Below are 13,375 nucleotides of genomic sequence, written 5' to 3' on the forward strand. Positions count from 1 at the left end.
CTGGAGCCGTGGGCGGGTCTCACCGGCGCGGTGGGCGTGTCCCGGAGCAGTGGGCGGGCCTTGCTGCCTGGCGTCCGCATGTCTCTACCTCAGGCCTCCGCGACGGAGCGAGCTGAGGGCGGCCCAGCAGGGGGCGCCAGACGACCGGCGAGGTAGACCGGGCGGCTGGCAGGGACTTCGCGAAGACCGAGGTCGTGGCCGCGGCCTACCCCGCGCGTGGACGCCCGCCCCGGGCCCACCATCTCCCGCTGGGCGGCTGGAGCCTGCGCAGGCCCGGCAGTTTACACCAAGTGCCCGCGCGGTGCGGCGGACCTCAGCGGCTTCCACACGGGACGCCTCGCGGCCATTGTACTTCTCTGCCCGCCTCAGAAAACAACGGGCGCTGGCCCGACGCAGCCCCGTGCCGCACCAAGCACCTCAGGTCCTTTCCTGGGTGGCCTCGCGTCCTACGCACCCACGAACCCCGGGAGCGGCGGCGAGGTGGGCGGAAGGAGTGTCCCAGGAGCCCGGCTCTTCTGCCTTCTGGGCCTTGGGCAAGCTTGCATGGGGCCAGTCGCATGGGGGTCTAGCGAATTCCAAGAGTTCCTGAGCAGTTAGGACCAGAAGTAGAGAAACAGCAGGCCCAGCCAAGAGAGGGGTCCACCGGGGCAGGGGGTGGGGGTCAGAGGGCAAAGCACGCGGTCCACTTGTGCCCACCCCTCAACCGGAGAACCTGTGGTTGCTAGGTAACCAGGTCACCCGTCAAGCCGCCAGGAGCGGCCACCCTCAGCCTCCAGCCCCTTCTGCTGCTGCGTCTCTCGGACACGTCAACTCTCTTCCCCCATCCCAGGGAGAAGGGGGAGCACCCACGACCACCGCCCCCGCCCGGGACACCATCCACAGTTTCACAGTGAAGAGTCCCAGGCCCAGGCCCCAAAGCCACTGCCACCATGAGTCTGGGCATCATGGAAGAGGAAGACCTGGCCGAATACTTCCGGCTGCAGTATGGGGAGCGGCTGCTGCAACTACTGCAGTGAGTGTACCCTGCCCCGCCTGCTACCAGGACCCCCACTTCCCACCACCCGGGTCCCCCAACAAGTACTCTGCCCCCCAGCTTTGCTCCCCAAATGCCAGCACTGTCTCTCTCCTGCTCCACCCCATCTCCTGACCCTTGTGGGGAGAGGGTGTCAGTCTCCTGGGTGCTCTCTGTACCCAGCCAGTCCCCTCCAAGATCTCAGCAGAACCCACGGGTGTGTCTTGGGCAGGAAATTCCCCAACCTCGAGGATCAGTCGGATTCCCCATCCATCCGGCTGCTGGAGAAGAAGAAGGAGGCCAAGATTGTCCACCAGGCTATGGAGCAGAAGAAGGAGGCAGGGTGATGGGTGGGGGGTCGACTGGGGCACAGGTAGAGGGGGGGAGGTGGGCAGGGGAACCTGAAGAGGACAGCCCTAGATGTGGTTGGGGGGGGCACCAGAGCTGGAATTCTGGTCTTGGGGATCCCACGCTCCAAGCCAGGCACTGGGGTGCACAGTGAGAGATCTGTGGCCCCTCTCAGAGGGATGTTCAGGGGGAAAGTCCTCCTGTTGGAGGGGACCTGCTTCACCTCTTGGCTTGCCTCCCCCAAAGATGTTTCAGCGCCGAATGGAGATGCTGACCATGCGCTGGGAGGAGCTGGGCGTCAAGGAGGCACAGCTAAAGGCCTACATCCAGAAGTTTGAGCAGTTCATTCAGGTGTGTCCCCCATAGGGGACACAGGTTGGGGGTGCCCCGGCTTGCTTGGAGAGCACACCACCGTTACCCTCCTCACTTTTGATGACCGCCTCCCCCCACCCTGGGTTCAAATTGTCCTCTGTGCCTCAGGGATCCTGAGTGTCTCTTCCACTGGCACTCTGTCATTAGTGTCCCCTGTAGCTGTCCTTGGCCATCCCTGGGCCCTCAAGGTAGCAGTCTCCCAGGTCCCTGCCCACAGTCACACTGGGGGCATCCAGTTTATCCAGGGAATGAATGAATGAACAAATGCACCACAGACAGGGCTGAGCGATTGGAGGCATCATGATGACTGAGATGGGGTTCGTTCCTCACATGTACCCCACCCTTCTGTCTTTGTCCTCGTACTGCACGTGAGGACAGGCTAGGGACATGCAATCGAAAGGAGAAGGCCTTTCTGGTCAGCCCATTAGGCGAGCGATGCTGTCCAGTCAGATTCCCGAGATGTCCGGAGCCACTGCCGAGCTACTTGGAGAGCCCCGAAGAGCCTGGCGCAGCTCCGGGGGGAGGAGTTCAGGGGGCCAGTGTCACAGCCTGCTGCCAAGGAGCTCTGATCCTCATGTCTTGGTCCTGCTCTGGTCCTAACCCACGGTGGGCTGGGTACTTGCTCCCCCTGCCTCCAACCTTCCTCTGCTTGCCTAAGCTGTGGTCTCCCCAGGCACACTCTAGGTCCTCCCCAGCCTGCCTTTCTCTCTTGGATTCTGCCCTTTCTTATGCCCTCTAAGTCCAGAGCCCAATTCCCAGAAAACTATCATCATTTCCTGTTTGCCCCTTCCCATGGCCACCTCAGGACCTTGAACTAAACATTGGTTTGTTCACCAGCAACCTCTTTGTTCCATTTGGGAGGAGGCAGTCTCTGCCTGTCCTCCAGGCGGGGCGACAGGGCTGGGAGGTGATTCAGCAGGCAGGCAGAGGGGGCTGGCGGCACCCCAGAGTCCAGGCAGGCCTGCCCCCCACTCCCCTTACACACACCCCGCCATAACAAGGCAGCCTAACCAGCACTACCCTCCCTCTCCCTCACCCCCAGGAGAATGACCAGAAGCGGATCCGTGCCCTGAAGAAGGCCAACAAGGAGCGGGACCTCAAGCGGCAGCGCATCCGAGAGCTGGCCAAGGCCAAGCAGGAGATCGTGGCCCTGCGTGTGGAGCACCAGCGGCTGAGCGCCAAGCTACAGGACTACGCCATCTTCAACAAGTACCTGGAGAAGGTGGTGGAGAACTCGGAGGTGAGTGCCGAGGGTGGGGCTGAGGTGGGATAGGGCTTCCTCTGCCCTAGGCCCAGAGACCTCTGCGTCCACAAATGGTGATCAGCTGGCTTTGGACACACTTGGCCAGGGACAGGGACCCAGCAAAGTGTATCTTTGTGGTGTGTGTGTGTGCCTAGTCTGCAGCAACAGGTGGTCTCCATCACCCCAGTTTCCCCTCCTCCCCCAGGGTCTTCTGTTTATTTAAGAGGAAGCCTTGGAGAGGGGAGGAGAGAAAGCTGGAAAATCACCGCAGCCTGCCACCCAGCTGGAGGGCTCAGCACATACTGGCCCACTGCCGGGCTGCAAGACAGACATGGGTGCATGTAGTGCCATCCCCTCCTTGGCCCCCAGAGATCAGCAGCCCTGGGAGCCAACAGAATTCAGAGACACTAAGTGACTCACTCAGGGGTCTCACAGCTGGGGAGCAGCAGGGCCTGGCTCTAAACCACTCCTGGCTGGGCTTCCCAGTGCCAGGGACTGTGGCTCTTCCCCAGAGCCCAGGGCCCTGCCATTGGCACTGCCGTTGCTCTGCTGAGCAGTTCCCTCCTCTGGATGCCGCCCACGTCAGTGAGTTCCCCCACCTCCTGTCACTCTCCCCCAAGGGACCAGCAGCACACTTAGGCCTGAATGTGGTTTCCCCACCAAGGAGGCTGGACTCCAATCTCAGAGGGGCCCAAAGGAGACAAGGCCCACACACAGCTGTTAAGAGTGCCTGTGCATCCACCCAGAAGCACTAACCTTGCTTCTTGGTGACAGAGTCCTGGATCTGCCTCCTTCCTCCGTGCTCAGACACCAGCTACCAGGAGCTGAACCGTAGGCTGGATGATGGGGAGGCTGAGGGAAGATTGACACACCAAAGAGCTAGGGCCTTGTGAGCTGCTTGCAGGATTCCAGCTGGCAGAGGGGGGAAGCCCCAGCCCGTATCCCCTTCCTACGCTGCAGGCCATGCCACCCAGCCACTTCCTGCCACCCCCACCCCAAAGCCAGCCCTGCCCCTGGTGGGCTGCTGCGTGTCCCCTTTGCTGGCAGCTGGCACAGCCACCCACCCTAAGCCCCCACCACAGCTCGGGCCTCGTTTCCGTCCCACCCTCTCTCCCGCCTTGTTCCGCAGATCCTGGGGATTCGGCCTGCTAAGTATGTCTGGAATGCAGCCCCTGCCCCTTTCCCCTCCAGACCACCAGTGCACCTCATCTGGAGTCGAGCTCCGCGCCATTCCTGGCCTCTCAGTTCCGCATTCCATAGCCACTGATGCCTCTCACCCTGGCTCTTTCTTTCCCCTTTTATTTTGTTTGAAAAACTCAAGCCTGCTGGGATGTACAGAAAATGCGAAACAGCAGCCCTTGTGCATGCTGGCACTCCCTGTCTAGCTAGCTTTGTCAGATCTTAATCTTTTCCCCCTCTTTGCTCCTAGTTCTTTTTTTCTTTTCTTTTAAACAGACTATTAATGATTCCCTTTTGTGTCTTTCAAATCTCATTCTTGTCCTAACATCCCCACCCCATCCTGCCCTACGCTGTTCTCGGAGATAAATAGTACCCTGGACTTTTTCTAAATTTCTCATTTTCGTGCTTGTTTTTAATTATTTGGTAATAGATTCTCTTTCAACCAGCAGTAGCATCATTCTTCTACTTGTCTTTCAAAATATCATCCATTTTTGAAAGATTTTATTTATATGAACTGCAGAGTGACAGAGGGAGACACAACACACACAGGGAAAAAGAAAGATGACGAGATAGATTTTTCATCCTTCAGCTGGTGTTCTCCCCCAGGAGCTAGAGTGACTGAGGCTGGACCAGGGTGGAGTCCAGAAGCTTGGAATACCATCTGGGTGTCTGATGAGGGCGACAGGGGTGTAAGTACTTAGACCATCCTCTACTGCTCTTCCAGATGTGCTAGCAGTGACCTGAATTGGAAGTGAAGTAGCCAGGACTTGAACCAGGAACTCGCATGAGATGCCAGTGTCACAGCTGGCAGTTTAACTCACTGAGCCCTACCAATGATACGTTTACAAATATTTTAAAAATCTTAACTGACGCATGATAATTGTACCTATTCTGGGGGTACAATGTGACATTTAGCTCTTTATCAACTTATTTTCCAATTATATTAGAATGCCTGCAACAGCCAGGCCTGGGCCAAGCTGAAACCAGGAGCCTAGGACTCAGTTTGAGTTTGTCACGTGGATGGCAGGGACCCAGATACTTCACCGGCTGCCTCCCAGTGTGTACCGCAGCAGGAACCGGGCTTGGAAGTGGAGGAGCTGGGATTGGAACCGGGCAGCCCCACTGTGAAATGGGGGCATCCCAAGCAGCTACTTAGCCCTGCACCAAATGCCTGCCTAGGAGTGGCCTGCATACGTGCACACAGGGTATGGATCAGATGCTTGTCAATAGTTGCATTACTCAAGCTTTTGTTGCTTTTACGAAATACCCGAGTCACACTGCTTGTCAACTGTGTCATGCAGTGGTCGGAAACTAGGGGTGGCTCTCTTTGTGGTCCTGAAAGATCCACTCTAGTGACTCCATCACCTTGCAAAGGCCCCACCTGGAAATAACTCAGTCAACTAAGGTTTTTACCTTCCTCATGCCATCCACATGAGGTGTCGGGGGGTTAAGCAGCTGCATGAGTGTAGGGAGGACTACTGGTCATCTAACTATAGCATTTTCCCCTCTGGACACCACACCCTGTCCTCTTCGCCTTTAGCATCTCATCTTCAGCAGCTCCAAGGCTTATCTCCACAGACATTCAGAAGTCTCATCTGAGACTGAGGGCAGACACCTGGTGATTGTCTGCCTGTGAAAGCAAAACAGTGGTGAGACCAGGCCCTGGGGGCCACAAACTCCTTCCCATGTCCTGGGATAGTCAGCACTTTGTGACTATGATGAAACTCCTGAGGCAGACCACTTTGTGAAGGAAAGAGATTGTGGTCCAAACAGCACAGCCAGCCTTGACGGGACCCTTGGCTGCACCTGCCCCCTTCGGCTGCATCACTGCAGGCAGGAGCCCTGGCATTACACTGTGTATTCTCATGAATTCTCTCCCTTTCTTATTAAGCTACCAGGATTTAATCATTGGCCTTCCACCGCCCCCCCAAGACCTAATTTAATCAGTTGTGAAGCCTCCCCCTCATAAACACCATAGCTGGATGAAAATTTCACCTTCTTAAAGATTCATTTATTTATTTGGAAGCCAGAGTTAGAGAGAAAGAGAGACAGATATTGCATCTGCTGGTTCACTCCCCAAGAGCCCAGAATGGCCGGAGCTGAACTGATCTGAAGCCAGCAGCTTCTGCCTGGTCAAATTTTAATAATAACTCCTTAATCACAAATATTCAACCAAGGTTAAAGTTTGCCCTCAAAGACTGTAGAAGCTCTTCTTCTTCCTTCTTCTCTTCCTTCTCCTCTTCCTCTTCCTCCTCTGCCCCCACGCTGCATTTGGTGAATATTTCTCTTTAACATCACAGACCCTGTGAAGCATGAAAGCAACAAGACAGAAAGGTAGAGTATGAACTTGCTGACGTGTTTGATGCCAGCTACAGTTAGTCATGGAGCAGAAGTGGTGGGCCCCGGATGCCCCCTGAAAGGGCAGGTTCCCATGCCTACCAGTTCCTCATGAATTGCCATCGAGAAGGTCTTTGGACAGGGGCATTTTCCCCTCACCCAGGTTGCTACTGAAACACATGCATCTCTGCTTGCAGTTTTTCAGAGTTTGGTTCTCCAGCATCCTCCAGCACTGCCCTGTGATGTTTTTGGCATCATGGTGAACTCACGGATTTTTGCAGTGACCTATCTGATACATCTAAATCCTAATCGCTTCTTGCTAATATCCAAGCTCTCTCTTCTTGGGACCAGGGAAACTTCTTTAGATCTTCACTCAGGGTCCAAGTGCTAGCTGCTCCCTCTTGGCACGTAACCCATTCATTGCCAGATATTGCATTTTGCATCGAGTGCATGTGTGGCAATGTGGACCTGAAGTCGTGTCTCTGCTCCTTCCAAGTCCTTCAGTGGTGTTTCAGGAACAAGTAGGAAGTGTCCAAAGACGCCAGCACATCCAGGATCATCCAGCGTGTTCCTGGGCCGAACTGTGTCTTGGGTTGCAGCAAGACAGGATGACTGCTTGTACCACAGAGCAGGATCCAAAGCATTGACAGACCGCGCTAGACAAAGGTGGCCAGTAGCCAACCAGCACATACCTGGACTTTTTCAAGAAATACTAACGTTTTAGAGGAGGCATTCCAGGCATCCCGCTAGAGAAGCAGATTGCCCGAGTGACTTTCTCTCCTGAGAGTTAGGACATGCACCAGGGTCACACAGAGGACATAGGGCACAGTGACTGCCAAAACCAAGATGGTTGTGGTCATGTCACAGTGGGTCCCCACAGGGGGGTAAAAGTGCACAGTCCTTTCCTGGCTCCACTTGTCTGTTTGATTTTTCTTTCTTTGTTCTTCTGCCTGTCAGTCTCTCCCTCTTGCTCTCAAACTCAGGCTGTTTATACTAATCGACTCCAACATGTCACACTCACCCCGCTCATCCGTCCTCAGGGGGCCCATCTCCTCGCCTGGCCTTTCCCACCTGCCTTTGTCTGGCTCATCTCAGCCATCCTCCCCCCTTTCTCTGGCTCTTCTCACTTCCTCTGGTGCTGCAGTGACTGGCCCCCGTCTCTGAGAGGCACACACAGCAGTGGACGGATTTATGGGGTGGATTGCAGACTCCTGTCCATCCCTGGGAACATCAGGACATGGAAGAGAGCAGCGAGCGGGTGTCCTAGAGCAATGGGAGGGGAGGCACATCTTGATGAGCCACTGCTAGCCCAGAGCCGGAGGAGCCAGGTAGGAGAGCTAGTGCTGTCATCACCTTCTAAAGAAACTGGATTGGAGGAGAGGAGGGAAGTGAGCTTTAGCTGCCCCCGCCAGGGCCCCCTCCAGCCTGGCTTCCCCCTCAGAGGATGTGTAGCAAAAACCAAGAGTGACAGGCCTGAAGGTGTAGCTGTGCGATGCCCACCCACCCCACCAGCAGACAGAGCACCCTGCCCTGTGTTGTGTTGTGGCCCAGGGTTTGTCCCCTCTTTCACCTCACCCGGCCCACAGGCTGTAGCTTCGGGGCAGCAGCTCTGGCCGTCTCAACTCCTGACATTTAGCCCAGCTTGTGGCTTGCAAAGGTCTCTTGGTGTGTTCTGGTTAAATGCCCCAGAAGATGTCTCAGATTGCCTTCCATCGAGCCATCTTCAACCCTAGCTATGCCTCGAATCGCACCTGCAAAATTCCCACGCCAGGGCACACCTTGGCACTGGTCCTTGGCCAGATATCTGTGGGAGGAGCTGGGCAGGTTATCCTTTTGGAAAATTCTGCGGATAACACTAACACGCCGCACTCCATAGGCTTGAGAAGCAATGGCCTATTTGTGTGTCCTCCACTAACATGTGGATTGTGGCCCACACCCACCCATGAGGAGCACCTTCTCCCCTCAAGATGCCTGCAACCTTGACCCTGGCCCAGGGTGGCTCTGGTGTCCGAGCGTCCAGGCCACCCTGCAGGCTGACAGGGTGATGATCCGAGCTTTCCCCCACGCGGCAGTTTGAAGAGATCCACGAGGTGATTGCGCGCTACAAGACACTGGTGAGCATGCACCACGACCTCATGCAGTCGGCTCAGGAAGGCCAGGAGAACATTGAGCGTGCCAAGGCGCGCCTGGCACGCTACATGGAGGAAAAGGACGATGAGATCTTGCAGCATAACAATGACCTGGCTCGCCTGCAGATGCGCTTCGACCGTGCCCGCAGCGACGTCATCATCTGGGTGAGAGACCCTGGGGGAGTGGGAGGCCACTGGGTGAAGGAGGTGGCCTGTGGGCGTGCACGCATACCCACATGCACGCGCTCATATTCCCTGCGCTGCTTCCCCAGGAGTCTCGCTGGGCACACATCCAGAACACAGCGGCCAAGAAGACCCTCCTGCTTGGCACCATCAAGATGGCCACACTGAACCTTTTCCAGATTGTCAACAAGCAGCTCAAAGACATGGCCCACGTATCCCTGGAGGACACGCACAAGCAGCTGGACATGGTAGGGGGACCGGCAGGCGAGCCGGCAAGTGGGTGAGCGGGCCTTAGAGTAAGAAAACTATGCACAGATTTAAGAAACGCTCTGCATCAACATCAGCTTATCATTTTAGCTCCATTTTCCCTGTGACCGTTATGAAGTGCCCTCATATACAGCACCCAGGGGTGCCTTAGTAGAAAGCTGGATGGGAAGTGGAGGAGCCAGGATTCCAACTGGCACTGGTCCAGGCCCCGGGCATCCTAAGCAATTGAGCCCCAGGGGCTGTCCCAACACCGGTGCTTTGAGGCCCCCTGCCTGGTTCTTCCTTGCTCAGACCAAAGCCTAAGGCTCCACAGTGAGCCATCAGAAAGCAAGGGATTCTGTGTGTTTGGCTCCCTGCTGTACCAGTCGGCACTCGATAAGCCTGTGATGAGTATGATGCACAAATCAATGAACGTGATCGACTGAGAGAGACATTTCCCCTAATTTTCTTTTTTGAGAGTAACACTTGTGAGATGTAAGAGATTTCAGCCGCTGAGCAGTTGTGTAAGGGGAGTCATAGGGAAACCCGTGTCCCGGGAGGTGGCCTGTGCAGCCTGGCCTTATAGGACTCAGAACAGCAGAGGGAATAATAGGTAGAGGTGCCTACCGCACTACAGGGCGCAGCAGGCAGGCAGGCAGGTAGGCAAGGTGGGTGGGAGCTGACTTCCGAGGGGTGTGCTTGTGATCACAGCGCCTTCTTGGTTAGGGTAACTGTTGTCATGTGGTTGTGAGGCAGCAGCAGGCTGCACCACCTTTGCAGTGTGGACTAAAACTTAAGACACGTGCCTGTAACTACAAGGGCTCCCCAGTTGGTGTGAGTTTTCTGGGGTACAAGAGGCTTTCCCAGGTTGCATCTTTGGGCAGAGCCAGGGAGCTCACATCTCCCTTAACTTAGGGGACTCAGAGCAAATGCCTTGGGGTCACACTGCAAGATTTGCTCCAGAATTAGCAAATCTCAAATGTTTTGGTATCAGGATACCTTTACACTCTTAAAACTTCACAGATGAAAGCTCTCTCTGTGTCGCTCTTTCCTCCTCTTTGTTACCCTACCATTCAAATAAATAAATGAATCTCTTTTTTAAATTAAAAAAAATAAAATGTATTGATGCTCTCTGGAGAGCTTCTCTTCCTGCAGGTTAGGTATATATTTCTTTTTTTTTTTTTTAACATTTTTTAAATTGCAAAGTCAGATATATAGAGAGGAGGAAAGGCAGAGAGGAAGAGTGATTCACTCTCCAAGTGACTGCAATGGCCGGAGTTGCGCCACTCCAAAACCAGGAGTCAGAAGCTCTTCTGGGTCTCCCACATGGGTGCAGGGTCCCAAGGCTTTGGGCCGTCCTCGACTGCCCTCCCAAGTCACAAGCAGGGAGCTGGATGGAAAGCGGGGCTGCCAGGATTAGAATTGGCACCCATATGGAATCCCGGTGTGTTCATGGCAAGGACTCTAGTCACTAGGCCACAGTGCTGGGCTCAGATGTATATTTATTCTCATTATATTAGACATTAAAACACAGAATAGCCTTGTGGTGTAGCAAGGAAAGCCACCATCTGTGATGCTGGCATGCCATACAGGTGCCAGTTTGTGTCCTAGCTGCTCCACTTCCGATCTTGCTCCATGGTGATTTTCTCCTAAAGCAGCAGAAAATGGCTCAAGTGCTTGGGCCCCTGCCATCCATATATGGATGACCCAAATGAAACTCTTGGATCCTGGCTTTGGTCCAGCCCAGCCCTAGACGTTTCAATTGTTTGAGGAGTAAGCCAGCAAATGGAAGGTTTCTCTCTTATTCTGTGACTTCAGCTTCATAAATAAATCTTAAAAAAAAATAGAAAACTTTATATGTTTGATTCATTTTACAGTGATAACAGACCTGTTAATAGAAGTGCATCTTTTTGTTAACAAGTTTGTAAAGCTGCTTTGTGAAGAGCATGGCATTGTGGGCCCCTGGCAGATCCCCAGCATGGCGTTGTGTGCCCCTGGCAGATCCCCGGCATCATATGTGGACCCTGAAAGATCCCTCTAGTGTCTGACTTGTGGAGGGCAGGGAGACTCTCAGAGTGGCATCTGTGCTGTCCTGTTGTGATGGGCAATGTCACATGTCCTCTAGCGTGTGTTCCTGCTGTGTCCATGAGCGAGTTAGGAGCAGCGAGTATTCTCACACCAGGAGGGTTCCCTGTGGTCCTTGGGTCACCTTCTTGTGGCTATCCTGAAGGAAGATACGGTGGGCGGCTGTGCGTTTGTTTTGCTTGTTTTGGATGCATGATGGGCTCCTGGCCTTGCTAATGGGTCACAAGCAGGTCACGTCTCTAAATATCAGACTATAGAACCCTTCTGGTTTATACAAGATCCATTACTTCAGAACAGTCTGGGAAATGCAGAACTGGTCTTCTCCGTGTGGTTGGGGAACTGGCTTGGGTTCCCTGACTATGCATTCCCCCTGGCAAGTAGCTTGTTGCCATGACTGGTGGCTCGGCGCTCATAGCAGCAGCGGCTGATGGCATTGTCGAGGGCTTGGAGGCTCCAGAGGCCATGGAGGCCGGCCCACTTCTCCTTTGCCCATCTTTACTAGTTATGATTGATTTAGTTGAAAAGCCTAGTGACAGAGAGAAGTAGAAAGGGAAAGATGGAACTATTTCCCTGAGTGGCCTCAACAACTGGGGCTGGGCCAAGCTGAAGCCAGGAGCCCAGGAGCCCAGGAGCCCAGGAGCCCAGGAGCCAGGGAAACTATTTGTTCTCCCACATGGGTGACAGGGACCCAAGTACTTGGGCCACCGTCTGTTGCCTCTCAGGATGTGATATTAGCAGGAAGTTGTATTGGAAGCTAAGTGATATTCAGATTTTCTGTCCTTCCACTTAGGACTTTTCCTGCTATGTCGTGATGATTCCAAGCCTGCCCCCCCCCTTTCTTTAGATTTATTTATTTACTTGAAATATCATAGTTAACAGAGAAGAGGAAGAGAGAGAGAAGGAAATCTTCTATCTGCTGTTCACTCCTTAAAGGATCCCAACGGCCATGGTTGGGCCAGGCCAAAGCCAGGAGCCAAAAGCTTCATCCGGATCTCCCACATGGGTGCAGGGCCCAAACATTAGGGCCATCCTCTGCTGCTTCCCCAAATGGGACACCCGCATCGCAGTCAGTGGCTTAACTCACTTTGCCACAGTGCTGGCCCCTGATCACATGCTTTTTAACACAGAAATACCTGCAAACAGAATTTAAATATCTCTTGACACCTCACGGTAGTCACATTGAGCACCAGTCCTGAGACTCAAGGATGGGAGTACCTCGGGAGCTGGGAGGTTGTGGAGGGCCCTGGCTACTGGATGCTTCTTGTCCCCTGCGTGTACAGGATCTCCTGTCGTTCTGCTCCCTTCCATTAGACAGTCAGCCTGCCTCTGTCTGCCCCCAGCAGCCCCAGCTGGGTTCATATCTTCTAATCTACTAAACCCAATAACCTAGGCTTACCTAGAAAAACTGTCAGACATAGCAGCGTGGCCTCCTCAGGATGTCAGCCACCCAGGAAGGTGATGGACACGTGACTGCCTCTGGGTGCTGTCACAATGTGGGGAAGCCCCTGGCTGGCTGGGGTTGACTCTGGTCTCCGTGTCTGTAGATCCAGCAGTTCATCCAAGACCTGTCAGACATCTGGTCGGAGGTGAAGAAGAAGGAGCAGCAGCAGATCCGAGTTTAAGCAGGCAGCATGGTTCTGGAATGTTCTGAGACAGAGACTGAGAGAGAACAAGTTGGTGGTGATCACGCAGTCGGGTCAGCCCCGTCCTGTGCACTGAGGACCCCTGTGTCCTCCTGCTGGAAAGTTCCTGGCTGTTCTCCATTGCCCACCCCCACCCCTCCTCACCCCTTCTCCACTCCCCCGGCCTCAGGCTACTGCAGTTCTGAAAGCATTACATTTTATAAGAAGTTTATTCCTCACTTCTCTCTCTCTATTTCTGCAGCAGAGTCAACGAGGGGGACACCCTAGCAAACACTCCCTCTTAGTGCTAGGTGTGGTGCTGCCCAGGAGCTAGAAACTAACACCTGGGGTCTGTGTCTGCTGGACGGTGGACTCACTCACAGTAGGTGCCCAGGTGGGCCACACACAAGTGACGTGAGCCCACTCGGCTCACTCCCCCATAACACTTGCATTCCATTTTCAACTGGAGTGCAACGACCAGAAACTGTGAAAGCAGCTTCCCACATAGGAGTTCCAGAAGTTCTCAGTGTCAGACAGGGGACAAACCCTGATCCCCTGCAAGCTCACAGCACTGGGTCGACAATGTTAATGCAGGAACAGCCAGCAGGCCACTTGCTGG

At 54.4% G+C, this 13,375-nt stretch overlaps 1 protein-coding gene across 2 annotated transcripts; it reads left to right on the forward strand.

The window, feature by feature from the left end:
* Positions 1 to 929: 929 nt before the first annotated feature.
* CCDC42 (coiled-coil domain containing 42) lies at positions 930 to 12,826 on the forward strand. Of its 2 annotated transcripts, XM_041001186.1 has the most exons (7): positions 930 to 1,012; positions 1,245 to 1,350; positions 1,607 to 1,711; positions 2,775 to 2,972; positions 8,564 to 8,785; positions 8,893 to 9,051; positions 12,679 to 12,826. In XM_041001186.1, the coding sequence occupies exons 1-7, from the start codon at positions 930 to 932 to the stop codon at positions 12,754 to 12,756; spliced, it is 951 nt and encodes a 316-aa protein (XP_040857120.1). In that variant the 3' UTR covers positions 12,757 to 12,826. The 2 variants fall into 2 exon arrangements, with proteins under 2 accessions (XP_040857120.1, XP_040857121.1); XM_041001187.1 differs by lacking the exon at positions 8,564 to 8,785.
* Positions 12,827 to 13,375: the final 549 nt, after the last annotated feature.

Source organism: Ochotona curzoniae, unplaced genomic scaffold (genome assembly GCF_017591425.1).
Source record: "Ochotona curzoniae isolate NIBS_2020 unplaced genomic scaffold, NIBS_Ocur_1.0 scaffold_2453, whole genome shotgun sequence".
In the NCBI taxonomy this organism is placed as follows: domain Eukaryota; kingdom Metazoa; phylum Chordata; class Mammalia; order Lagomorpha; family Ochotonidae; genus Ochotona; species Ochotona curzoniae.